Source organism: Canis lupus, chromosome 21 (genome assembly GCF_011100685.1).
Source record: "Canis lupus familiaris isolate Mischka breed German Shepherd chromosome 21, alternate assembly UU_Cfam_GSD_1.0, whole genome shotgun sequence".
Taxonomy (NCBI): Eukaryota; Metazoa; Chordata; class Mammalia; order Carnivora; family Canidae; genus Canis; species Canis lupus.
In genome coordinates, this window is record NC_049242.1 from 28,449,268 (window position 1) to 28,476,554 (window position 27,287).

Consider the following 27,287-nt stretch of genomic DNA (forward strand, 5'->3'; position numbering starts at 1 on the left):
TATAGGTCAGTACTTTGTAACTACCTATTTTCCATTGGTATGGAATACTGCTCAGAATGGTGAATATTCTTTTTTTTTTCTCTCTTTGCATTGACTGCAGACTAATGACTGCCTGTGAATTCCACTTGGATAAAAACAAAATTGATACATGTAACATCTTAAGTTCTTGAACCTATTATAAAACCAAACTAACATTCTTTAACTGACAAATGGCCACAAATGCACTTACAGTTTCAGAAGTGAGTGGGTCTGCTTTGCATATTGAATTGTCCTGTGTATTTGTGTGCCTTCATGGAGAGAGGTAGACACAGAGACAGAGGCAGAGAATTTGGGGAGCCTGTCTGTGCATTCCTAGAATTACACGATCAGTCAACAGCTATGCTTGACAAAATGCCCTTTAAAAACACATTCAATTTCTGTTTCTAGAAATTTCAATAAATCTAGATGAGAACAAATAAAGAGAAACCCAATACAAAATTTGCAACATTAATCAAGCAGCTCTAAGCCAAGATGTCCAAGCTCAATGGCACAATCTTCATGCCCCCGGTGCTGACACTGATTGGGATCCCCGGCTTGGAGTCTGTGCAGTTCTGGATTGGAATTCCTTTCTGTGCCATGTACATCATTGCTCTGTTTGGGAATTCCCTGCTCCTGGTCATCATCAAATCAGAACGCAGCCTCCATGAGCCCATGTATCTCTTCCTGGCAATGCTAGGAGTCACAGACATTGCTCTCAGCACCTGCATCCTACCAAAAATGCTAGGCATCTTCTGGTTTCATCTGCCTGACATATACTTTGATGCCTGTCTCTTTCAGATGTGGCTTATCCACACCTTCCAATCCATTGAATCAGGAATTCTGCTGGCCATGGCCCTGGACCGCTACGTGGCCATCTGTGATCCCCTGAGACACGCATCCATCTTTACACACAAACTTCTCACTCAGATTGGAGTGGGAGTGACACTCAGAGCAGCCCTCCTTGTAGCTCCATGTCTCATCCTCATCAAATGTCGGCTGAAACACTTCCGGACCACTGTGGTCTCCCATTCATACTGTGAGCACATGGCCATTGTGAAGTTGGCAGCAGAAGACATTCGAGTCAACAAGATCTATGGTCTCTTTGTGGCCTTCACTATACTTGGATTTGACATAATCTTCATCACCCTCTCCTACATCCTAATATTTATAACTGTCTTCAATCTGCCTCAGAGGGAAGCTAGGCTCAAAGCCTTCAACACCTGCATTGCCCATATTTGTGTCTTCCTTGAGTTTTATCTCCTTGGTTTCTTCTCCTTCTTTACACACAGGTTTGGGTTCCATATTCCACCCTACATTCATATTCTTCTGTCCAACCTTTACCTGCTTGTCCCTCCTTTGCTCAATCCTATAGTGTATGGGGTGAAGACCAAACAGATTCGAGATCGAGTGTCCAAGGTTTTCCACTCTAAAGATTCATCTTGACTTCTCATTTAACTTTTTCTCAAATAATAAAATTCAATTTGAGAAATAGTAGTTTGGGATCAGGTTTTGTGCTTTCTCAAGTTCATTTATGCTGCCGAAAGATACAGTTCTAGATTTTACATTGGAGACAGGCTCTCATTCCTATTTAAACCATTAGTATTTATGTATACAGAATCAACTTATTAGTAGATGACATAAAAGGCAGAAAACATGCAGATTTGCTTCTGGTTTAGTCAATCTTTAGTTTAATTTAATTTAATTTAATATTTCAGTGAGGAAATTTCCTAAAAACACAAGTAAATTTAAGTCGTTAACCTCTGAGTAAAACATTTTCATTGTGTTCTTTAAAAACAATAAATTAATTCATAAAGTTGATAATTCCAAGGATCGTGAACTAATTTCTTTTTTGTCTTCTAATTTCAGTAATCTTGCTCCTCCAACTCATCATCTTTATCATTTTAATTGTCATCGCCTTTCAAGTTTTCAGTTGTTTTCTGACTTACATTCATCTGACTATTAAGATGAATTATTTTTAAATCCAAATGATTCGGGTTTACACAAACTTAAGTATCTAGTTACTGAGAGTTCCCATAGACCCCCTACCCAGTTTTCCTTCTCACTGTTATCTTTCACTAATATGTGTTATAGTCCATGAATCAATATTGATACATTATGATTTACTAAAGTCCATATTTTATTAAAATTTCTTAGTTTTTCCCTAACTTCCTTTATTTCCTCAAAAGATCCCATCCTGGATGACACATTGCATTTAGTTGTCAAGTCTGTAAGCTTCTCTTAGTTATAATTTTTGAGACTTTCCTTGTTTCTAATGACCTTGACAACATTGAAGAGTGCTATTCAGGTATTCCATAGGAATCCCTTTCATTGGAATTTATCTGATGTTATGTAATGATTAGATTGGAATTATGTGCTTTGGGGAGGAAAATCATAGATGTTAAATTCCAATTTGATTACATATCAAGGATACTTATTATCAACATAATTGATTAACTGTGTATTTTGAGCATAATTACTTATCTGAGATAGTATTTGTCAGGTTTCTTCAGTTTAATTACCATTTCATACTGTGCTTTTGGAAGGAATATTGCTCTAGTTAGCCCACACTTAAGGAGTAGGGATTTATGTTCCTTCTCCTTGAGGATGGAGTAGATACATAATTTAATAAATTACTTAGAATTCTTTTACAAGGCAATTGATTTATTCTCCTTACTTATTAATTTCTTTAATCATTTATTTATATCAGTATGGATTTATGGGTATCTTTGTCATAATTTGAGTATAATCCAATATTACTTTATTTTTTTTTATTGCTCATGTTGTTTCAACCTGACCGTTGGATGCTCTTGTTCCTTTATGGCTTACCCCTCATTGTGTGTGTGTGTGTGTGTGTGTGTGTGTGTGACTTTTTGTTTAATGGCATTGGAAGATGCTCCAGGCTAATCTTGGGTATTTCCTGCCTCAGTTCTAGAATTATGATTTCCCTGGGATGTTTTCTTCTTTTTATTGGTGAATAGAATTAGAAACAAAGAACAGGGCCTTAGGTATGCTTTAAGTTCTCTCAGGTGACAGAGCAAGGAATTCTGTGTGTTAGCTAACCTATGTTCATACACATATCTATAAATATTTCTGTATGTAAACACTTGCATCTAAATTAAGTTAATTTATAGTTCTTACTAATATCTGCAACATGAATTTGTTACCACAAGGATCTTTCTAACTACTTCAATTTGCTTATTGCTAAAGTCGCATTCCAACAGTGAAAAATCTGGCTTCAACCATCTGTCACACATTTACTTGTTGATTTCCAATATGCCTCTAAAGCCATATCATAGTTGTTAATCCATGCCCCTGTGAAAACAACTTGACCAACTGGAGTAAAGGGTTTATGAACAGTTCTTTTCGCTTTTATGCCTACATTCCATTCATTTCCAAAGTAACTTATGTCAGTATCTTTTCCCACCATCCCATTCAGTGAAGCTATTCAATGCATTTACCAAACAGGTAGATTATTTTTTTTATAATCTACGTTCCTTCTTGGAATCCTCTAATTTGCTAAATAATTATTTTTTTAAAAAAATTATCTGTTAATTTGAGAAATAGAGAAAGAGATTGAGAGTTCAGGAGCACAGGACAGGGAAGGGCAGAGGGAGAGGGGGAAACAGACTCCCCACTGAGCAGGGAGCCCAATGCTGCCTAGATCCCAGGATCCTGGAATCATGCCCTGAGCCAAAGGTAAATGCTTAACTGACTGAGCCACCCCGGTACCCCTAAGTAATCATTTCTTATTTATATATATTAATATCCATTCTATGTTGTAAAGTTCTTTTTCTAATGGTGTACAATATCATGTACTTGCCATCACAGTATCATACAAAAGAATTTGATCTACCTAAAAATCACATGTACTTCACCTATTTATCTGTAGACAAATGGTTTTATTCTTTCCTTCAAAATCTGTATATCTTTTATTTTTTTGTGTGTTGCATTATAGTTCTAGCTAAGACTTGCAGTATGATGCTGAATGGGAATAGTGAGTGGTGGCATATCTGCCCTGTTGCTCACTTTAGAGAAAGAACATCCAGTTCCTTGCCATTAAGTATGATATTAGATATAAAGTTTTTTGTAGATGTTCTTTACCAACTTGAAGAGTTACCCTTTTTTGGGATCCCTGGGTGGCGCAGCGGTTTGGCGCCTGCCTTTGGCCCAGGGCGCGACCCTGGAGACCCGGGATCGAATCCCATATCAGGCTCCCGGTGCATGGAGCCTGCTTCTCCCTCTGCCTGTGTCTCTGCCTCTCTCTCTCTCTCTCTCTCTGTGACTATCATAAGTAAATAAATAAAAATTAAAAAAAAAAAAAAAAAAAGAGTTACCCTTTCTTTAGTCCTGGTTTGCTGAGAGGTCCCCCACCCCCACTGCCAGAAATGGGTGTTGGATTTTGCCAATGCTTTTACTGAATCAGTTGATATAATAATATGATTTTTCCTCTTTAGCCTGTTGATGCAAAGGATAACATTAAATGATTTTTGAATACTGAATATATTCCCATTAGTGGTTTACATATTTACTTTGAATTGATATATCCAAGTGTAATGAATTTTAAAGGAAATTGTCATAACTATAGATATCAGTTAAAGAGTAAAATGATTAATTCTTCAAAGGAGACACTTCATTTTGGTATTCTATATGTCCACTTTGGCCATTGAAAATAATATGTGTTCTTGGAACTAAACTCTAAAATAAATTTCACACATAAATGTGTATATATGGGAAATACTGAGTGATAAAGTAGACCTTTATCTTTTCTAGCGTTTTCCCATATATGTTTCTGTGGATTTTATAATTCTCATAGAAAATTTTGATCAAAGGTTTAAAGCTTAAGAGCAGGTCAATAAAGATAATAGTACAGGAATATAAGACATTATGAGGGCAGCCAGGGTGGCTCAGCGGTTTAGCGCTGCCTTCAGCCCAGGGCCGGATCCTGGAGACCCAGGATCGAGTCCCACGTCGGGCTCCCGGCATGGAGCCTGCTTCTCCCTCTGCCTGTGTCTCTGCCTCTGTGTGTATGTGTGTGTGTGTGTATGTGTCTCTCATGAATAAATAAATAAAATCTTAACAAAAAAAAAGACATTATGATGCAATTAGTAGTTCTAAATTATGTACCAGTCAATTTTTTAGGTAGAAGGACAGACAGGAAGTAATTTAAGCTTTTTTGGTCATGTGATCTCTGTCCTAATTATTCAAATTTGCCAGTGGAGGGCAAATCTTCCATAGACAGTACATACATTCATGGATATGGTGATGCTCCAATAAAACTTTGTTTACAGAAAGAGGCAGCATGCTGGATTTGATCTGTGTGCAATGATTTGTCCCATGGATTTGACATATTCATAATCTATGTGATTGATTAAGAACAGTGGTAGGCTTTATAAGTACAAAATATAGTGTAGCTGTGTAATTCATAAGTTCAGGGTTTGGACTAGGTTTATCACCTGAAACCAGTGTCATCCACTATACGAAAGATTGTATGGACTTTTCACCATGACCATTGTACTATTCTTTGTTTCCCAAGGTGACCAATGACCTTCATAGTGCCACACACCAGATATTCTCTTATTGGATGTACCAACTGCTTTTTTAATTGTATGTTTTTCCTTGAAGCTTTTTTTCCTTTTGTTTTTATAACATCACTGTCTTCTGCAGGCATTTTTATTTTTTTTACTACGTCTATTCACTTCTGTTGAGATGTTACCTCTACTTGGAAACCCTCCCCCTATTACCTGGTAATGTTACCATCACTCTTCAATGCTCAAATCAGCCTTTCCTTGGCATCTCCTCCAATATTCTTCAATTAGAATTTTCTCAGACTTGATGTTTTTCTCTTGTTTGATAATCATCTACGTATTTATTTTTAAAGTGGGCTCCAATGTTGGGCTTGAACTCATGACCCTGAGATCAAGACTCGAGCTGAAATCAAGAGTCAGATGCTTAACCAATGGAGCTACCCAACACCCATCATCTACATGTTTTTAACTATATTATATTTAATTGTTGTCTACATTATCTGGGATGGCTGGTGAATTTTATTTTCTCTTTACTTACTTAATATTTTTTTACCACTTAGTTTCTCATGTATCTTTGCCTTATATTTGAAAATAAATCCTCTATGACATTAATTGTTTTTGTGTAACTTATTGCAGTGACTTGGCATGTGATTCACTGAGAGAAGAAATTTTTTAGAATGGTTTGGGTGGGGGAATAAGTGCAGAATGTCCACTTTGGGGCATGCTAAATTAAAGAAATAGGATCTCCTAGTAGATATACTCAGTTGGGAGCTCTATGTAGACATTTAAAAAAATAAATTTAATAATGATCTTCATATTTTCTTTTTTTAAAGATTTTATTTATTTATTCATGAGAGACACAGAGAGAGAGAGAGAGAGGCAGAGACACAGGCAGAGGGACGGAGAAGCAGGCTCCATGCAGGGAGCCCGACAAGGGACTTGATCCCAGGTCTCCAGGATCATGCCCTGGGCAGAAGGCAGGCGCCAAACCGCTGAGCCATCCAGGGATCCCGACCTTCATAGTTTCAATACCTATCATAGCAGTGAGAATTGGTGTGTTTGGAAGATTGTGTTGACTATTGTGAAACTGTTTCATCCGTAGTCTCATTGAATTCTTACTTTAACACTATGAAGTTTAAAAACTATTTTCCACACTTACAAATGATGAAGTTAGGATTTATAGTGTTAAAAATAACACTCACTTAGCTATCAGTTATGGAAACAGTATTTAAACTTGAGTTTGACAAACAAGAATATGGCTGTAGATGAAACATCTAAAAATGTAAAGTTTTGAGGAACTAATTCATTTGAGAACAAACAAATGTTTATGAATAGTCCACAAAGAATATACCAATGTTGGTCAAAACCCAACAATTTCTGATTCAATGAACACTACATCCCATGATGATCTAAAGTAAAAGAGCATTTGAACAGAGCATTCTATAGATATGTCCGATGTAGTTTCTTCTATGTTCCATGCATAGTAACATTAAACTTAGAAGTGAAACATTTTCAATTTCAGCACTGAATGAATGTGATCAAAACAAATTGATACTGAAGGAAAAGAGGGAAGAAATAAATTTTTTAAAAAGGAAAAAGGAGAGGGGAATGGCATATGGGTAAATAGTATTTTCAGAATCTTAGAGTTTTCATTAAGTTTTGAAACTATATATATATATTTTTTAATTTTTAATTTTTATATGTATATTTGTATTGGAGTTCGATTTACCAACATATAACACTCAATGTTCATCCCATCAAATGCCCCCCTCAGTGCCCATCACCTAGTCACCTCATCTCCCTGCCCACCTCCCCCTCCACTACCACTTGTTTGTTTCCCGGAGTTAGGAGTCTGTCATGTTTTGTCACCCTCTTTGAGTTTTCCCACTCATTTTCTCTCCTTTCCCCTATAATCCCTTTCACTATTTTTTTATATTCCCCATATGACTGAAACCATATAATGATTGTATAGTAATAGTGTTATCAGGCCGTACTGATTGGACAGTTTTCTAGTAAAGTAGAAGCAATTCTTGCTTGGGGTGTTGTCAAGATATTGCAGTAGATTTATCACTTATAAGGGATTTTAAAGAAACTTAAGAAATATCTATCACAATATAGAAAAGAAGAGGAGATGTAGGAGGATAAAAAATTAAAAGTTTTAGAGGAATAAGCTTCCAAATTTATAAGGCAAGTAAGTATAAGCATATTAGTGGGCAATATTGCATAATACAGAGCATGTATTTTGAAAACCAGAGTCCCTGGGTTCAATATTACATTGCCTTGTGCTAGGGGAGTTACCTTTATGCAATTTACTAAACCTTTTTGTGCCTCAGTTTCCTACTTGGTACGAGGAGAATAATAATACTACCCACATCACAGTATAGTTTTGTGGACTAAAGGAGTAAATAAATGTAAAAGGCTTAGTAAACAGCCAAACCCACAATGATCATTATGTGACTGTTAAGCCATTATTACAACTGTTATAACTGAAACTTGAAAATGACGACTTTTACTGAAGAATTTTAATCAGTACATGTAAGAGTGTGAATTGGAAAAAAAAATTTGTTTTCATAAATTACATTGTCCAATATACTGAGAACTTTTAAATTATTACAAAAATTAACCTAGTTATTTCACATTTGTGAATATCATGAAATATTATTCATAAATATAGAATACAAAATAATGTCAATAATCAATAACATTTATTGCAAGTATTTATTGAACGCTTCCCATGAAGCTTATTTCCAAGAGAAAGAAAGGGAAATATTAAAAAATGAAAAAAGAGAGAAAAATGTACAACATCAAATATCCCTGCTGAGAAATAAAACTGAATTGAGAAATTGTATGTTGGGGACAAAGTTGCAACTATTGTTAATGTACCATGATTTCATAAAACAGAATCTGCCAATACGGGTTTATATTTACATCATATTTTAGTTTCCAGAAATAATCTTGTTTGAGAGGAAGAGACTGACCACACGGTCACGAATCTGTTTGGTCTTGACACCATACACCAGGGGATTGACTGTGGGAGGCACCAAAAGATACAAACTTGCAAAGATTATATGAATGCTTGAAGGTACCTTCTTGCCAATACGGTGAGTTAGGAAACTAAATAGTGCAGGTGTGTAGAATCCAAGTAGAGTGCAGACATGGGCAGCACAGGTGCCCAGAGCTTTAGAGCGGGCATTCTGAGAAGATAGCCGGAAGACTGCCTGAAGGATCTTGATATAGGATGTGGCGATGAGCCGTAGGTCCAACACCATCACTGAAAGGGCCACAGAGATTCCATATGCTCTGTTAATGAGGGTGTTGGCACTGGCCAACTTCACCACAGCCATGTGCTCACAGTAGGCATGATTGATAACATATTTAGTGTAATACGGTAGCCTTTTAATAAGAAGAGGACAGGGCAAAACCATAAAGGTAGCTCGGATCACACCAGCTAGACCCATTTTAGTGACCATTGGTGTTGTCAAGATGGTTGTATAACGCAGTGGGATACAAATAGCTACATACCGGTCGAAGGCCATGGCAACCAAGAGGGCTGACTCAATTATGCAGAATGTGTGGATAAAATACATTTGTGCTAGACAGATACTAAAGTCAAACTTGTGAGCATCCAACCAGAAGATACCCAGCATCTTGGGGGCTGTGGAAGAGACAAGAGCCATGTCATTCACTGCCAGCATACAAAGGAAGAAATACACAGGCAGGTGGAGGCTGGGTTCTATTTTGATGGTGATGATGATTACACTGTTCCCCAGCAGGGCCAGGGCAAACAGGAGGCAGACAGGGATGCCAATCCAGCAGTGAAAAGCTTGCAAACCAGGAATACCAACCAGGAAAAAAGATGAGATGTAGCTATGTGTAGCATTGTCTGCCATATTAAAACTGGAGAGTTTGCATGCTCTGGTGCAAAGTAGTGAGGCTAGTTTCCTATAGGAAGAAATCAAGTTGACAGAATAATTATTTATTTATGGAGATTCCAGGCACACTAAAATAGCCTATGTGAAGGGCTGACTCTTCTCTAAAACTTCCGTAAGTTGTTGGGTTAATCACTTCCCCGTTATGGACCCCGGTATCTTTATTTGCAAATAAGATGGACTTCTTTTTAAATTTTCTCTTCTCTGTTCAGTGTTTGTTTTCTGTTCTAGTTTTATATTTCCATTATCTATTAAGTATACAAGCAGTGATAAAATTTCTGCTTCTTTGTGCCTAGGATTTTTTGAATTGTGTGATATAGACATCAACTTTGCTTTAAGAAAGACAAAGGCCACAATAGCCAAACTGTGGAAGGAGCCTCGGTGTCCATCGCAAGATGAATGGATAAAGAAGATGTGGTCTATGTATACACTTCTAGATTCCATATTCTCTGCTAAGAAGTTGCAGACATTAAAAAAAAACAAAGAAGAAAGGTCACGACCTGAGCTGATACCAACAGTGGACACTTAACCAACTGAGACTTTAGGTGCCCCGGCATGAAAGTTTCACAGATTCTTGACAAAGAAATACAAAGCTGTGAGGAATTGACAAGACAAATAAATCTTATGCTTACCAGCTTCAATTAGTAAGGAATTCTAAATTTGACTAGAATCCAAGCTGGAGTAATACTAGTAATATTAAAAGGTTTATTCAGTTTTAGCTTTTTATTTTTTTTTTACAAGGCTTATTTATATAGGCTACTTTGGCCCTGCATATCCTACCTCTGATGATAAAGATGTCTCTTTACTTTTAGGTGCAGAGAGGGGACCTTTCACAGGGGAGATGTTTTTACTGAATTCTGGAGACAAAGAAGAGTCGGTCTTCCTGAAGAGGCTGTTAGTTCAAAATAGTCTTTATGACCTTATGTCACACTTTGGGAGTGGCCTTCCCTGGGCCCTCACAAGGTCATTCATACCTTTTCTGTGTATAATTAAGCAAAAGCACCTGGAAAATCCATTCTGTCTGACCTAACAGAATGCAGGACTGGCAGGTTAGATTGTATAGTTTAGTGCAAAAGTTTGGTGAACAAGTGATAGAGTCAGTTATCACACTCCTACATATTCTACTGTGCAACCCCAAATCTACATAGATTTTGGTACTCATGAGATTTGTCAATTGACTATAATCTTGGTGTCTGCATATGTGACATTTTAAAGGGAATTTGATCAATTTCTTTATTTTGAAGGGAGGATGCGGAGGTACAGACTGTAAAATTTATTTATCCTATATTTTGAAGAATCTACATTACCTTGAGTGCTTGAAATTCAAAAACTAGGACTTATGATTCGTTAAATACGTATTATGTTATCCATGTTCCTAAGACATGTAAGCATTTTTAATTATATTATCTTCCTTACCTTATGATATTCCCATCATTAGCCCATTATCTTAATGAAAAACTAAGACTTCTTATTTTTATAGGTGAATCTATCATGGCATACTGACCCAGAAAGAACAAAAAATACTTTGTCTTTTGAGATTTTACCACTGAATCCAGTAAGAATTATGAGCTACATATTAGTGTGTGAATAAGTCAGGCTGGATTATACAAAAATATACAAAAGATTTTGGTCAGCTTGTGCCTTTTCAGACTGATGGATAAAAAACTTTCATATTACCTTTTTATTTCACCAAATAGATAAAACACAGAAACTATATACAGGCTTACTATATGCTGCACATATAAGTCCAAGTTTGCACATCAGATGACCCATGTACTGGCTAACACTCTGTGATTTGGCTCAAAAGTGTGTGCTATTGTCTTTTTTAGGCATAGTCATTTGGGAGATTTAACATAGCCATAACCATGTGAGTCATACTTGACCTAAGAATTCTTAGAGGATAGTGTGCAAACTGAAGTGTGGCTGAGGTTTATATCATGGTTAGTCAGAAGAAAGAGAGTAAAAAGGGAAGAAGCCAAGAAACAAACTAGCAGGTAGGTGACATGGGAAAATGTGCCTTCAAAGAACATGCATCTTATGAAGAAAGCAGTTACCTTCCTTTTTGATAGTTTTACATTTCCAGCTTCATAAGGCTTAACTGATATTCTTCTAGAACAGGTCTTCTCACTCTCAGCACAACTGGCATTTTTGATAAGATAAACTTTGTGTTCTAATTCTCTATATTGTAGGAGGCTTGACGGCATCCCCACTTCTATCCATGAGTTACTAATTGTTCTCTCTTGTCACAAAAATAAAAAATGTCTCATGCTAAACCAAATGTCACCTGCATGTGTGGGGAAGGACACATCACATATGGTTGCTAACAATTGCTTTAGAGTTTTACATTGGAGAAAAATAGTCTTTAATTAAATAATAATGTTTTGTAGGTTTAATCAAAATAGGCAGACTAAATATGGCTATGAAGAGGGATCATTCTCTGGTAGATATTAGCCAGATAAAGGAGATGAAAGGGCATTTCAAGAGGAAAAACTTTGGATAAAGTCAAAGAAGCATGAAATGTATAGTTGGACTGAAAATCAAAAGGTAGTTTCAGATATGAATTCTTTCATAAGCAGAGGTGACGGTTGTTAGGGCTAAGGAAAAGGGAAGAATAACACATTTAAGCTCACAATTTTTTGAATATAAATTCAATTAGCCAACATATAATACATCATTAGATTCAAGTGTAGTTTTCAATACTTCATCACTTGTGTACAACATCAAAGGCTCATCACATCAACTGCCCTCCGAATTCCCAGCACCCAAGGTTATAATTTTAAACAAAAAAATTTCAAAACCTTAGGTGGAATAACAGCAGGTTTCTTTCCCTGTAAAAATCCACTCCATCTGATCCAGAACGATGATATATGACATAGGGAGATGAAGTTAGAAGGATACTTGTGATAGTGCATTTGGGATAGGATGAAGTGAGGACTAACACAGGAGTGATATTTGTGCTGCTCACTGACTTGATGGATGGAAATCATGGGAGGTGAGACTAAGATGTCTTTGGGTTGAGAGTAACGGCACTAGATCACAAGCACAAGCTTGAAACATCTGTGTGTGTACAGATATGTACATGTTTAGAAGAGGAAGGAGACATATCTTAAACCTTGAAATGTGTGGGCCAGGTAAACAATCAGGGGTTCTCATTTTCAGCATCAACCCTGAACTCTTAGGGTTACTTACAACCCATTTCTGACTCAGGCTGATTCTCAAAACCTAAAAGAATGAAGGGATTGAGGTCTAAAGCTACTCTCCCTATAATCTCAGGAAATCTTACCCTATGTAAAGTTTGTGACATTCATCCTTTGATCTCTGTTTCAAGCCCCCAGGGGTAGATTCTCAGAAACCAAATTTTTACACATTTATTACCCATATTCTTCTGTAGGGTCTTCCTTTTCTCAGGCCTACTTTATATACTGTCACTGATTGTGTGATTCAGTGATTCAGAAATATTCTGAAGAGCAAAACACGAAACAGAATCTTCATGTTTGAGCAATCAGCTACTGCAAGATTCTGTTGCTTCTTTTAGTCATCCTGGCATCTTCTTGGCTCATAAGTGTGTTGTGTTCTCTTTGAAACCAATCCTCCATTTCCCACACTCAGTACAGAATCTAAGGCCCAAAGACTTACCTGGAATCATCAGTGATAACATACGTAGAAGCCACAGGGTGAAACTCTTTTGGTGTTTCATATAGTGAGGATGGCTGTTTTGTACTATAGGAGCCACCTTGGGGACTACTTTGAACCAATCACTGGTGAGCTTTAAATCAGCTTCAGACAAAGGTGAAAAGCAGGCACAATATGGTTCAAACCCTAGGAGAACTTGTCTCATAGCAGATCTGCATCTAATAAAAACTCTCCATTCCTGCTGTCCTTGGGAGGACTGGGAACCAAAACAACTGTCCTTTCAGAAGCTTTTAAGAGAAAACAGTACCCCCAAGATAACACAATGACACTTATATACTAAATAATGAGCCAAATGAAGGGAAATGAAAACATCTCAAGGTATTCAGAGTAATCAATATAGACATGGTAACAGAGAACTAAATGGAATATTTCTATGTGATATAGAAATTGTTCTATTTGTTTAGAATTATCCCGAAATGATATTATGTGTTTTCAGATTTTACTGCCAGTCACCTTATATATATCAACTTCCCAACTATGAACTATTTTTTTATGACCAGTGTTTACTTAGTTGACAAAAAAAAGAGGGGGGTTGAGGGGGAGTTTGTGACTTAAACAGGTTTTTAAGCTTTGGGATCAAGAAGAGGAAAGGAAAAGATTCTGAATCTGCGTGGTACAAAAAAATATCTAACAAGGCTGTGTTACATGCATCTATGTGACAGACATGATAGCCTCACTTAGAGTTACATGGTTTTTGTCACTGATTGCATCTGGCCGCATTTAGCAGACATGTTCTTTTTTGTACTGAGAGACTCTCTGACTCCCATCTTGTCATTAAATTGCCATAAATTATATTCATCCTATAATACGGCTACTTTGTGGGCTGGGTTACCTCACAGTGGCTTAGGGGAGCGGTGGTGTGCATCTCTTCCCAGCTCTGCACTCAGTGACATGGTAGATTCAAATCAACCATAGTAGAAATAGGTACACCAGAAAACAATGTATATCAGAATGCCAGCCACCCAACAGAATCTGATGAATTCAAAATAAAATAAAATATCTTCAGAGAAAACAAAAGAATAGTTTGCACATAGAATATGATATAGGCTGCTATGAGGCCAGCAGGTTCTGAAATTCATACACTACTCTCTCTATAGAGAATTGGAGTATTAGAAGCATGTTGAATGACCCACAAGATATTTTTGGGAAATGCAAAAACTGTTTGAACCTCACAGAATCATAATGCTATTGAATTTTGGAGACAAAATTACTCTTAGATAATGCTAAGTTAAACGCCATTAGTGCCGGCAGGCACCTGGGTGGCTCAGTGGTTGAGCATCTGCCTTTGGCTAAGATCATGAACTCAGCATCTGGGTCACAAAAGTGTTCTGGAATTAGAGAAGAGAAAGTAACATAAATTTCTGAAAATACAAAAATTAGTGTTTTGTACACATGAAGGGGTGTATTTTATAGCAGGGGGACTGCTTTTCCCTCTGGCTAAGTCTCTGCCTCTCTCTTTCTCTCTATGTCTCTCATGAATAAATAAATAAAATCTTAAAAAAAAATTAGTGCTATGGTGAATAAGAGGTTTTAGAAGCAATATGACTCCTTTGGTGACAAATACAGTTCCTTAGAGCTTCTTATATCAATAGGAATAATTAGCTTACTGTAATATAATAGGAAATATAGGGTGCAAGTATTCATCAGTGGCTCTTCATTCTACACGTGTTCTAGAGAAAACGAGAAACAAAAGTTTAATTTTTACTACAACAGTGTTAAGAATGGAGTTGCATGGCTTTTACTGCAATGGTTGATAAAGTTTATCAAGTGAGAAGTACCAAGTTTACATGAATTATGGGAAACACCAAATAGTCGGAACTGGCCATGCCTATACTATTTGTGAAGTTGTCTGATGTAAAATGATAGTCCTTACCATGCAGAGAGGAGGGGATCATGGAAAAACTTATTTATCAGATTTTAAACACACAAAGAATCCTGCCACGCAACCAAATTGCTGTATGAGTTCTAGCAATCTTGGGGTGGAGGCTTTTGGGTTTTCTATGTAGAGTGTCATGTCATCGGCGAAGAGGGAGAGTTTGACTTCTTCTTTGCCAATTTGAATGCCTTTAATGTCTTTTTGTTGTCTGATTGCTGAGGCTAGGACTTCCAGTACTATGTTGAATAGCAGTGGTGAGAGTGGACATCCCTGTCTTGTTCCTGATCTTAGGGGAAAGGCTCCCAGTGCTTCCCCATTGAGAATGATATTTGCTGTGGGCTTTTCGTAGATGGCTTTTAAGATGTTGAGGAATGTTCCCTCTATCCCTACACTCTGAAGAGTTTTGATCAGAAATGGATGCTGTATTTTGTCAAATGCTTTCTCTGCATCTAATGAGAGGATCATATGGTTCTTGGGTTTTCTCTTGCTGATATGATGAATCACATTGATTGTTTTACGAGTATTGAACCAGCCTTGTGTCCCAGGAATAAATCTTACTTGGTCATGGTGAATAATTTTCTTAATGTACTCTTGGATCCTATTGGCTAGTATCTTGTTGAGCATTTTTGCATCCATGTTCATCAGGGATATTGGTCTGTAATTCTCCTTTTTGGTGGGGTCTTTGTCTGGTTTTGGAATTAAGGTGATGCTGGCCTCATAGAATAAATTTGGAAGTACTCCATCTCTTTCTATCTTTCCAAACAGCTTTAGGAGAATAGGTATGGTTTCTTCTTTAAACGTTTGATAGAATTCCCCTGGGAAGTCATCTGGCCCAGGATTTTTGTGTCTTGGGAGGTTGTTGATGACTGCTTCAATTTCCTCCCTGGTTATTGGCCTGTTCAGGTTTACTATTTCTTCCTATTCCAGTTTTGGTAGTTTGTGGCTTTCCAGGAATGCGTCCATTTCTTCTAGATTGCCTAATTTATTGGCGTATAGCTGTTCATAATATGTTTTTAAAATCGTTTGTATTTCCTTGGTGTTGGTGGTGATCCCTCCTTTCTCATTCATGATTTTATTAATTTGAGTCTTCTTTCTCTTCTTTTTATGAGGCTGGCTCATGGTTTATCTATCTTATTAATTCTTTCAAAGAACCAACTCCTGGTTCTGTTGATCTGTTCCACAGTTCTTCTGGTCTCGATTTCGTTGAGTTCTGCTCGAATCTTTATTAACTCTCTTCTTCTGCTGGGTGTAGGATCTATCTGCTGTTTTTTTCTCTAGCTCCTTTATGTATAAGGTTAGCTTTTGTATTTGAGTTCCTTCCAGTTTTTGAGACTGCCTGTCTGTCTGCCTGTCGCCGAAACACAAAGTGTCAGCTCCTTCCAGTTTTTGGATGGATGTTTGTATGGCGATGTATTTCGTCCTCAGGACTGCTTTTGCTGCATCCCAAAGATTTTGAACGGTTGTATCTTCATTCTCATTAGTTTCCATGAATCTTTTTAATTCTTCCTTAATTTCCTGGTTGACCCTTTCATCTTTTAGGAGGATGGCCTTAACCTCCACGTGTTTGAAGCCCTTCCAAACTTCTTGTTGTGATTTAGTTCTAATTTCAAGGCATTATGATCTGAGAATAAGCAGGGGACAATCCCAATCTTTTGGTATCAGTTCAAACCCGATTTGTGACCTTCGCCAATGACATGATACTCTACATAGAAAACCCAAAAGCCTTCACCCCAAGATTGCTAGAGTTCATACAGCAACTTGGTAGCATGGCAGGATACAAAATCAAAGCTCAGAAATCAGTGGCATTTCTATACACTAACAATGAGACTGAAGAAAGAGAAATTAAGGAGTCAATCCCATTTACAAATGCACCCAGCAGCATAAGAAAGCTAGGAATAAACCTAACCAAAGAGGTAAAGGATCTATACCCTAAACACTATAGAACTCTTCTGAAAGAAATTGAGGAAGACACAAAAAAGATGGAAAAATATTCCATGCTCATGGATTGGCAGAATTAATTTTGTGAAAATGTCAATGTTACCTAGGGCAAGTTACACGTTTAATGGAGTCCCTATCAAAATACCATGGACTTTCTTCAGAGAGTTATAACAAATTATTTTAAGATTTGTGTGGAATCAGAAAAGACCCCAAATAGCCAGAGGAATTTTAAAAAAGAAAACCATATCTGGGGGCATCACAATGCCAGATTTCAGGTTGTACCACAAAACTGTGGTCATCAAGACAGCGTGGTACTGGCATAAAAACAGACACATAGATCAATGGAACAAAATAGAGAAACCAGAAGTGGACCTGGACTTTATGGTCAACTAATATTCGATCAAGGAGGAAAGAGTATCCACTGGAAAAAAGACACTCTCTTCAATAAATGGTGCTGGGAAAATTGGACATTCACATGCAGAAGAATGAAACTAGACCACTCTCTTTCACCATACACAAAGATAAACTCAAAATGGAGGAAAGATCTAAATGTGAGACAAGATTCCATCAAAATTCTAGAGGAGAACACAGACAACACCCTTTTTGAACTTGGCCACAGTAAATTCTTGCAAGATACATCCACGAAGCAAGAGAAACAAAAGCAAAAATGAACTATTGGGACTTCATCAAGATAAGAAGCTTTTGCACAGCAAAGGATACAGTCAACAAAACTCAAAGACAACCTACAGAATGGGAGAAGATATTTGCAAATGACCTATCAGATAAAGGGCTAGTTTCCAAGATATAAAGAAGTTACTAAACTGAACACCAAAGAAACAAACAATCCAATCATGAAATGGCCAAAAGACATGAAGAGAAACCTCACAGAGGAAGACATGGACATGGTCAACATGCAGATGAGAAAATGCTCTGCATCACTTGCCATCAGGGAAATACAAATCTAAACCACAATGAGATACCACCTCACACCAGTGAGAATGGGGAAAATTAACAAGGCAGGAAACTACAAATGTTGGAGAGGATGTGGAGAAAGGGGAACCCTCTTACACTGTTGGTGGGAATGTGCAGCCACTCTGGACAACTGTGTGGAGGTTCCTCAAAGAATTAAAAATAGACCTGCCCTACGACCCAGCAATAGCACTGTTGGGGATTTACCCCAAATATACAGATGCAATGAAACAACAGGACCCCTGCACCGAGATGTTTCTAGCAGCAATGTCCATAATAGCCAAACTGTGGAAGGGGCCTTGGTTTCCATAGAAAGATGAATGGATAAAGAAGATGTGGTCTATGTATACAATGGAATATTCCTCAGCCATTAGAAACGACAAATACCCACCATTTGTTTCAACGTGGATGGAATTGGAGGGTATTATGCTGAGTGAAATAAGTCAATTGGAGAAGGACAAACATTATATGTTCTCATTCATTTGGGGAATATAAATAATAGTGAAAGGGAATAGAAGGGAAGGGAGAAAAATGTGTGAGAAATATCAGAAAGGGAGACAGAACATGAAGACTCCTAACTCTGGGAAACAAACTAGGGGTGGTGAAAGGGGAGGAGGGCTGGGAGAGGTGGGGGCGAGTGGGTGATGGGCACTGAGGGGGTACTTGAAGGGATGAGCACTGGGTGTTATTCTGTATGTTGGCAAATTGCACACCAATAAAAAATAAATTTATTATTAAAAAAATAAAGTTTGCTGTCAAACACACACACACACACACACACACACTAAGAGGACATGAATACAAATCAGCAGGTGATTAAAGGAAACAATGAAGCACTTCAAGGAATGATATGGAAGCAGAAGAAGAAGCAGTTATTGCACTCTTTGTGAATACTAGTTATAAAAAGAATCATATTTCACCAAGCTGATTGTCAAAGCTTAAAAATCTCAATCATAACCAGTGTTTGAGGATTCAGAGATACAAGTGCTATTAGTCATTGTTGCACTTGATGCAATCCAGTTTGAAGTTTCTAGAAATCATTAAAATGACCCTCTACAAAATGTATTTTTCTTTTTCAGGCAATTTCCTGTCCAAGAATATTCTCTATAATCATCCTGGCCTATGTGTGGGAAGATAAAGAGTCTTGGGTATCCTCTGTCCTTATAATGATCCATATGTTCTTTTTTCCCTTTTCAGGTCTCAGTTTGGATCTGGTCCTGATGATTTGGAGGTCACAATACTAGGATAATCTGTACTCTAGACTAGATACTTTATGGCATATTGACAGTTGAGGATGGTGTAAAAGGTTTCCAGTTTCATCTTCTGTCTCCCCATTGGTTTCCTATTCTATTTTTAGAATCACCGTCAGGACCAGTCCTTGTTAGATATATTTCAAACTTCTCCAAATAAACTTGGAATTACAGTGCACCACCCTAAGCTAGTCTGCTGTCTGTTTTTGTTTAGCCCACTAGCTCAGGAGAGTTACAAGATGAACTCCTGCACTCAAGGTGGTGATAGGGAAAGTCTGCCTTTTAGCCCCTCATAAGCAGAAGGTTCTCCACCAGAAAAATGAATTCCATTCTTCTACTTTAGACTGAATTATAGAAAATCTACACAATCTTGATTATTATTTCTCATATTAGACTTTGGACCTCGTTCAACTTCTGTGTGTAAACATGTTTTATCTCTTGGTATCTAAAAACCTATGTAATAGTCTTCAATTACCTCTTTGCCCACAAAGCCTAAGCTATGTACTTGTTCCTTTTCATAGAATGTTGTTGAACCCTGCTAATACATTAAGAAATCACTTCTGATCCATCTCAGTTTTATTCCTAAAGAAGTTATGTTCTCTAAGAACAACACCCCTATTGGTAATCCATGCTAATCATATCATATATTAATTATACAAGAAAGATTGATATTGAGAACATTTTCAAAGATGCCACAAGAAATCCCCTAGATTTACAAGTAGTCATTCATCCTCATCAATCATTGATAGGGTTACGAGACTGAATCATTTTTTTTTAAAGATTTTATTTATTTATTCATGGGAGACACACAGAAAGAAAGGCAAAGACATAGGCAGAGGGAGAAGCAGGCTCCATGCAGGGAGCCTGATGTGGGACTTGACCCCAGTCTCCAGGATCACACCCTGGGGCTGAAGGCAAGTGCAAAACCACAGAGCAACCCAGGTGTCTCCAGCCTGAATCCTTTAAACAAGCCAGAGTATCCTCCATTTTTGTGACTTGCAGTCTGTTTTATAGATGTATTGAATTTAAAAGAAATCATAGACATCAGCCTACGTGTGCATATTTTCCACAATTGTCAGTAAATGGTCTATGATCTGAAGTTTTCAGGAATAGTCCCCTAGTCTTAAGCTCTGAAATCATAATCTAGATGACTACTCCATCTCTTCATTAAATTAATAGCCTTGCCTGATTAAAAAGCATGATGTCTTATATCCACTGAAAAGATACACCGTCACATGCCCCATAGACACATACGTGCTTACAAATGCACACTAAATACATGTGTTTACTTTATATAGAAGCCTGTAATGCCACCTAATAACTTTGAGAATAAAGTTCAACATCTCTGCAGTGTGTCCGTGGTGGCCTTTCTTGTTTTTTAATTGAAATAGATAAGACACTCGTGTTACCTTATTTCCAGGGATGCAGCACAGTGATTCAGCAAATCTATACTTTATGGTGTGCTCACAGCAAATGTAGCTACCATCTGTAACCATGTAGTGCTACTAGAATATCTTTGACTCTATTATCTATGCTGTGCTTTTTATCCCCATGACTTATTCCTATCACAAGTATGTTCTGTATCTCCTGCTCTCCTTTAACCAGTTTGTCCTCCACGGCCATTCTTGATATCCACAGTATGTTCATCTCTCCAAATCGTAATTTACATTGGAAAAACATCTGTGCAGTTACATTAAGCACATTCTCTAGTTTATGTCTCTTGTATCATCTACCTGGCATGGTGTGTCCTTCCTTACTGGGCCAATCTTCCATTATTCCTTAAGAATCAGGCTTCCTAACTGAAAACCAAAGAACAGGATTTTAACTCTCCTGTCTGCTGCTTTCAGTTGGATTTCAATGTTCCCTTACCTAACAATCAGTGCATATACGACTACAACGTCTTACTCCTTTCCCTCTCTGTTTCTCTCTCCTTCCCTCCCAGAAATATAAGGAAACAGGTGGATGAAACTTAAGTGATGTGTTAAATTTGCCACCCTGCCCCTCATTTCCTAGTACAATATTTAATATATGATGCTGTAATAACACTTGATTGGTGGAGTAATAATTAAATACCTGGCGGATGCAAGAGAAAAAGTATGGGTGTGTAACATGGAGCACTTGAATTCTCATGATTTTTCCATCTCAAAATTCCTGTTTGACTCTGGTGATTGTACTGAAATTTTTATATTATGATCTCTTTATATCCATAAAGGTTTGGTTTTGTTTATATGTTTGTCTCTTTATTTTGACACCCATGCTTAAAATTTTTAGATGACTAGAAAGTTCAAGACACACCAACACCTTGTTTTTATGGAGTACTTGGACACTCTAGAACAAGGGATTTGGGTGCCTTTAAATTCAGTGATAGATGCATATTTGTGAATCCTTCTGGAGAAGAATCCAAAGAAAAGAAAGCTGCACCTGGGACTGAAAAAGAGGAGAGAATAGGAAACATTATATCTTCGGTATTTTGTTCTTTGTGTTTCTTCCTTCTCATTCCCCGGTTGCATCCAAAAGCCTGACTGATAGTTGCTATGGGGTATGATGATGCAAAAACCATAGAATGCACACAAATTGCACAAAACAAACATGCAACACTGAAGAGTCTCGATTAATGTGGATTGTGAACTATTATATGCAGTTTTGAGAGATTGTTACTATTTCAGAAAAGGGAAGGCTGAGGGTGTTAATCGCTGTGGATTTTAGGAACAGAACATCTTTACCACGTGAATGCGGATCTGCTTGGTCTTGGCACCATAGACAAGTGGATTAAGAAATGGGGGGACCAGCAAGTAGAGGCTAGAAAAGAGGATGTGGATATAAGGAGGGACATGAGCACCAAACCTATGTGTGAAGAAGGAGAAGAAGGCGAGGAGGTAGAACTGGAGGAAGACACAGATGTGGGCAATGCAGGTATTGAATGCTTTCAAGCGGGCCTCCTTCTGGGGCAAACGAAAAACCGTGAAGAAGATCTGTATGTAGGACAAAGTGATGAAGGTGAGGTCGAACCCTGCAACAGCGAATGCCACAAACAAGCCATAGATTTTGTTGACCCGCACATTTTCTGCAGCCAGTTTCACAATGGCCATATGCTCACAGTAGGAGTGGGAGATGGTGGTTGTATGATAAAATTGAAACTTGCACTTTATCAGTACTAGGCCTGGGGCCACTAGAATGGCAGCCCTGAGTGTTATAATAGCCCCTATTTGGGCCACCAGCTGATGGGTGAAGATGCCACTGTGTCTGAGTGGATAACAGATGGCCACATAACGGTCCAGGGCCATGGCCAGGAGGATGCCTGACTCTATCCCCTGAAACATATGGATGAGCCCCATTTGAAGCAAACAGGAATCAAAGTAAATCTGTGGCACATGAAACCAGAATATGCCAAGCATCTTGGGCATAATGGTGGTAGCAAGTGCAATATCTGTGACTCCTAGCAAGCCTACAAAAATATACATGGGCTCGTGAAGTCTGCGCTCAGATTTGATGATGAACAGAAGCAAGGAATTTCCAATCATAGCAATGAGATACATGGCACAGAATGGAATCCCAATCCAGCACTGCACAGACTCTAGGCCTGGGATCCCTATTAGTGTCAACATAGAAGGCATGAAGATTGTAATGTTGGAGATGGACATAATGTCTTTGGGTCTCCAGATAGAAATGAAAGAAGTATCTCAGTCAGTGATACTCTTCTATTTTCTTTTTTTATCCAGTCATCAGAAGGAGTCTCTCTGATTTTGACAGAATTTTAAGAACATAGTATCCATATCATTTATATTATTGAAAGTAAAAAACTTTACCGTCACTGTTTCAGAGTGGACTTCCACAAGCACTAGTCCACAATTAGAGGTCATGTGCATGGCAGGCCAAATGCATTAGAACCACCAGATCATCTGAGTAAGGGAATCAACTGCTGACCTATCTGTTATAGCCTTCTGGACCTGTGGACAAAATAATTATACCTGTTTATTTTGCTTGGAAAGGGCTTTTGAATCAGAGTTGATGAATCTCTCTATTTCTCCCATTGCAGCTACCCTAAAGCTCTATTATTTTCCACTGTCCTTAGGTCCGGAATTGTCAGTTTGACCCAGCAAATAGAACTCTGACTCGAATATAGTATAAAAGCTCACTATTACAGAGAAGACAGCAAATACTGACTTCCAAATCATATATGTAGATATATATGTGTAATATATGTAGATATCTACATCTATCTATATATTGTCTGTATCTATGTAAGACTGGATGCCCTTTCAATGGATTGTGAAGGAGGACTTTCGGGAAAGATTGTCTAAATCATAGTACTTTGTCTATTCTCGGCCAAAATCCCATACTGGTTTTACATTTCTTATAAGGCTGCATCTTATTTTGCCTGTATTATTAACAACCAAAATTCTAAAAATTAGTTGCATGCTTAAAATAACTGACATTCTGTAATACACATTAGTGAAAACCTAGGAGCCAGGAATAGTGAGGAGGCAGGAGGACTCATTCTTGCTGACGACAGGATGTGGTAAAATGAGTAAATGGGTAACTTAGAAGAATAGAGGCCAGTTTGGGGGCCTCATAGTTCAGAGCGGTCATTAGCCTGAGACTTGGCTAATTTAGTTTAGTTAATTCTTAATAAAATACAGATCATTTGAACTACTGAATCATTTTGTGAGCTCAGGATTAAGAGATGTATAAAACATAAGTGAGGGAAAGAGTAGACTCCTCATCCAGAGTCAGATGAAGAAGTAGAAATGCAAGACAGAGGGCAAACGTTGGGAAACCAGAAATGATTCAGGAGAGAGCCGTAGAGCAATTGGAGAGAATTTTAATGACCTCTTTGTTTCCTAGTAAAGAATACTGGATTTCTGGAAATGTGGGGTCTTAGTCCTTACATAAAGTCATTCTTGATTCAAAAACATTGATTTTTAAAAATTACAGTCTTGAATCAAGAAACTCTCAAGCTATAAAATAAATTGTTAGCCTGTAAAAAATAGGGTACAGTTATTTCACTCTTTCTTAAACTCTCCAACACTGCTGCTTTATGTCAGCAAGCTCCTGATCATATAATCATATACCCAATGTCACCAAATATGCCAGTAATGCAGGAAGAGCCATGGTTTATGGGGCTAAACCTCCAACGGAGGAACTCAGTCAACAAGAATCATTCTATAAAGAGAGGCTGTGTCAGCTGACCTATACTTAGAAGAGACCAGTTAGCCACCTAATCCTTGATTTCCAAAGCTTTGCTCCCCAATGTTTAACTGTACAGGTTCACAGATCATGAATTCTTTCATTAACTTTTTTCTTTTATATTAATTAGGATTAGAATAGGAATCCTAGTGTAACAATCACATTGTCTGACTCATTCAATTGAAAGGAGCTGCCATGGGAGCATTACCTGACAGGTACAGATAGTGGGAAGGCAGGTGGAGAAGACATATGTGAGTACACTGCAGGTGGGATGGAGTGGTTATCCTTGGAAGAGCTGGCAGCAAAACAGTATAGGAATATACTTGGGGATGGTGAGACTTCTTTGCCCTTTGTTGTTGGGAACCACGTCTGCTCTACCAGATACCTGAAGACCAACATCAATCTTCATAGCACCATCCCTCATTGCTTACCTATCATCCACCTTTCCTCCTCCTGAGATTCTGGTCTCACTCCCTGGTATCTTGTGCTGGGAAGTGCCTCTTTTTTCCATCTGGACCCTCTGTAACAGCCCTTGTCAGTGTTAGCATCATAAACTCGGATCCACTTGGCGCTGGGGCTATCTGCCAATATGTGGACATCTCTGGGATAGCCTTTCTGCTTTTCTTCTGTCCCTACAATTCAGACTTGCTCCCTCTTCTGTAAGTCTGTCTGAGATCATATTGGTGTGTTCATCTCCAACAATGTGCCCAGAAGGTCTGTATCCTGCTGAGGCAAAAGCATAAATTTATTGAGGTTGATTACAGAAGAAAGCTGCTGGCACTTAATTGTAATGCTCCCCAGTGAATGTGGTGAAGGAGGAAGCCTGCACATGGGCTGAGAGATTTCCTCACCACTAGCCCAAGCCACAAGGGGCCCAGCAGCTCATAATGAAGACTTCTGGGATTCAAAAAACCCCTAATGCATCTGAAATCATCTCTAAAATTGGCGGAACCTCCTTGCTCTCTTCTCTTCTTCTTCCCCACAAAGTAAATAGCAGGCAGATTCATAGGCATAAATTATATTTTGATTAGTTCATTTCCTTTTCTGCTGTGCTCATATGAGATGATATAAAGAACATGTAGAAGTAGACATGCTCCAATGCCTTGAGTTCTATGTAAATAAACATCCTTGTGACCCTTTTTTCACTGAGTCTCAAAACAAAAAATGGTTTTTATGATTTCCTGATATCCTTCAAATTTAAAGATAAATGGATTTGATTTTTCAGTTAAGATACACCTCATGATGTAGTTGGTTAAAAATTAGTTTTGAAATGGACTGTCTAGTTTTGAATCCAGATTCTGCTATTGTTTAACTTTTAACTTTGTATTGGGGACATTATACTCTCTCACTATACACACACACACACACATACATGTATGTGTGTCTGTGCGTGTGTGTATATGTGTGTGTATCCTGGGGATTGATGTTTTTAATTTTTTTATTTTTTTTTTATTTATGATAGTCACAGAGAGAGAGAGAGAGAGAGAGAGAGAGAGGCAGAGACACAGGCAGAGGGAGAAGCAGGCTGCACGCACCGGGAGCCCGACGTGGGACTCGATCCTGGGTTTCCAGGATCGCGCCCTGGGCCAAAGGCAGGCGCTAAACCGCTGCGCCACCCGGGGATCCCGGGATTGATGTTCTTTGAAATTAAAATTGTGACATAGAACTATTGTTGTCAATAAAATACGATCTGATTAAGTTATTTGAGTTTGAACACCTCTTCCTCTATTTGTTCTTCAAACTAGAAAATATGGAAATAATATTATTATGAAAATTAATGCTTTGGTTTTTGGTTTTGGTTTAAAAAAGTAACGTGTATTTATTCTGTCATTCATTTTTTAAAAATTTTAAAATAGCTTTATTTAGGTATGATTGATATCCAATAAAATTACATTTAAAGGGTGTAATTTGGTAAGTTTTTTTGTTTGTTTGTTTGTTTGTTTTTGACTGTGGAACTGGATTTTATGGGAGTTCAATCTGCCAACATATAGCATAACACCCAGTGCTCATCACGCCAAGTTCCCCCCTCAGTGACCGTCACCGAGTCACCCCTACCCCTCGCCCTCCTCCCCTTCCACTACCCCTTGTTCATTTCCCAGAGTTAGGTGTCTCTCATGTTGTGTCACCCTCTCTGATATTTTCACTCATTTCCTCTCCATTCCCCTTATTCCCTTTCACTATGTTTTGTTTTACCCAAATGAATGAGTCCATATGTATGTCGTTCTCCGATTGACTTAATCCACTCAGCATAATACCCTCCAGTTCCATCCATGTAGAAGCAAATGGTGGGTATTTGTCATTTCTAATGGCTGAGTAATATTCCATTGTATACATAAACCACCTCTTCTTTATCCATTCATCTTTCGATGGACACTGAGGCTCCTTCCACGGTTTGGCTATTGTGGACATTGCTGCTAGAAACATCGGGGTGCAGGTGTCCTACCGTTTCACTGCATCTGTATCTTTGGGGTAAATCCGCAGCAGTGCAATTGCTGGGTCGTAGGTCAGTTCTATTTTTATTTTTATTTTTATTTTTTTAAAGATTTTATTTATCTATTCATGAGACACCCCCCCACACACACACAGAGGCTGAGACATAGGCAGAGGGAGGAGCAGGATCCATGCAGGGAGCCTGACATGGGACTGGACCCTAGGCCTCCAGGATCACGCCCTGGACTGAAGGCGGCGCTAAACCGCTGAGCCATCAGGGCTACCGGTCAGTGTTATTTTTAACTTTTTGAGGAACCTCCACAGAGTTTTCCAGAGTGGCTTCACCAGTTCACACTCCCACCAAGAGTGCAAGAGGGTTCCCCTTTTATTCTGCCGTTTCTTCATTCAATATACATTTATCATTAAAATGTGTTGTGTGCTATCCAGGTCATGAGCACAGATAGATTAGACA

General features: G+C 38.1%; 3 protein-coding genes across 3 annotated transcripts; 1 reads left to right on the plus strand and 2 right to left on the minus strand.

The window, feature by feature from the left end:
• Positions 1 to 510: 510 nt before the first annotated feature.
• Positions 511 to 1,562, plus strand: OR52A16 (olfactory receptor family 52 subfamily A member 16). Its single transcript, XM_038568162.1, has one exon. The coding sequence runs from the start codon at positions 511 to 513 to the stop codon at positions 1,459 to 1,461; it is 951 nt and encodes a 316-aa protein (XP_038424090.1). The 3' UTR covers positions 1,462 to 1,562.
• Positions 1,563 to 8,479: 6,917 nt separating this feature from the next.
• OR52AE1 (olfactory receptor family 52 subfamily AE member 1) lies at positions 8,480 to 9,433 on the minus strand. Its single transcript, NM_001388694.1, is given in 1 exon segment — positions 8,480 to 9,433. A coding segment is annotated over 1 exon segment (954 nt).
• A 12,467-nt stretch (positions 9,434 to 21,900) lies between these two features.
• Positions 21,901 to 22,839, minus strand: OR52A1 (olfactory receptor family 52 subfamily A member 1). The gene has a single exon (NM_001388695.1). It carries the CDS (start codon positions 22,837 to 22,839, stop codon positions 21,901 to 21,903), a length of 939 nt encoding a protein of 312 aa, NP_001375624.1.
• Between the last annotated feature and the right edge of the window lie 4,448 nt (positions 22,840 to 27,287).

Coding starts and splice junctions, on each gene's coding strand:
- OR52A1 (NM_001388695.1), bottom strand. CDS start 22,839: ATGTCCATCTCCAACATTACAATCTTCATGCCTTCTATGTTGACACTA.
- OR52A16 (XM_038568162.1), top strand. CDS start 511: ATGTCCAAGCTCAATGGCACAATCTTCATGCCCCCGGTGCTGACACTG.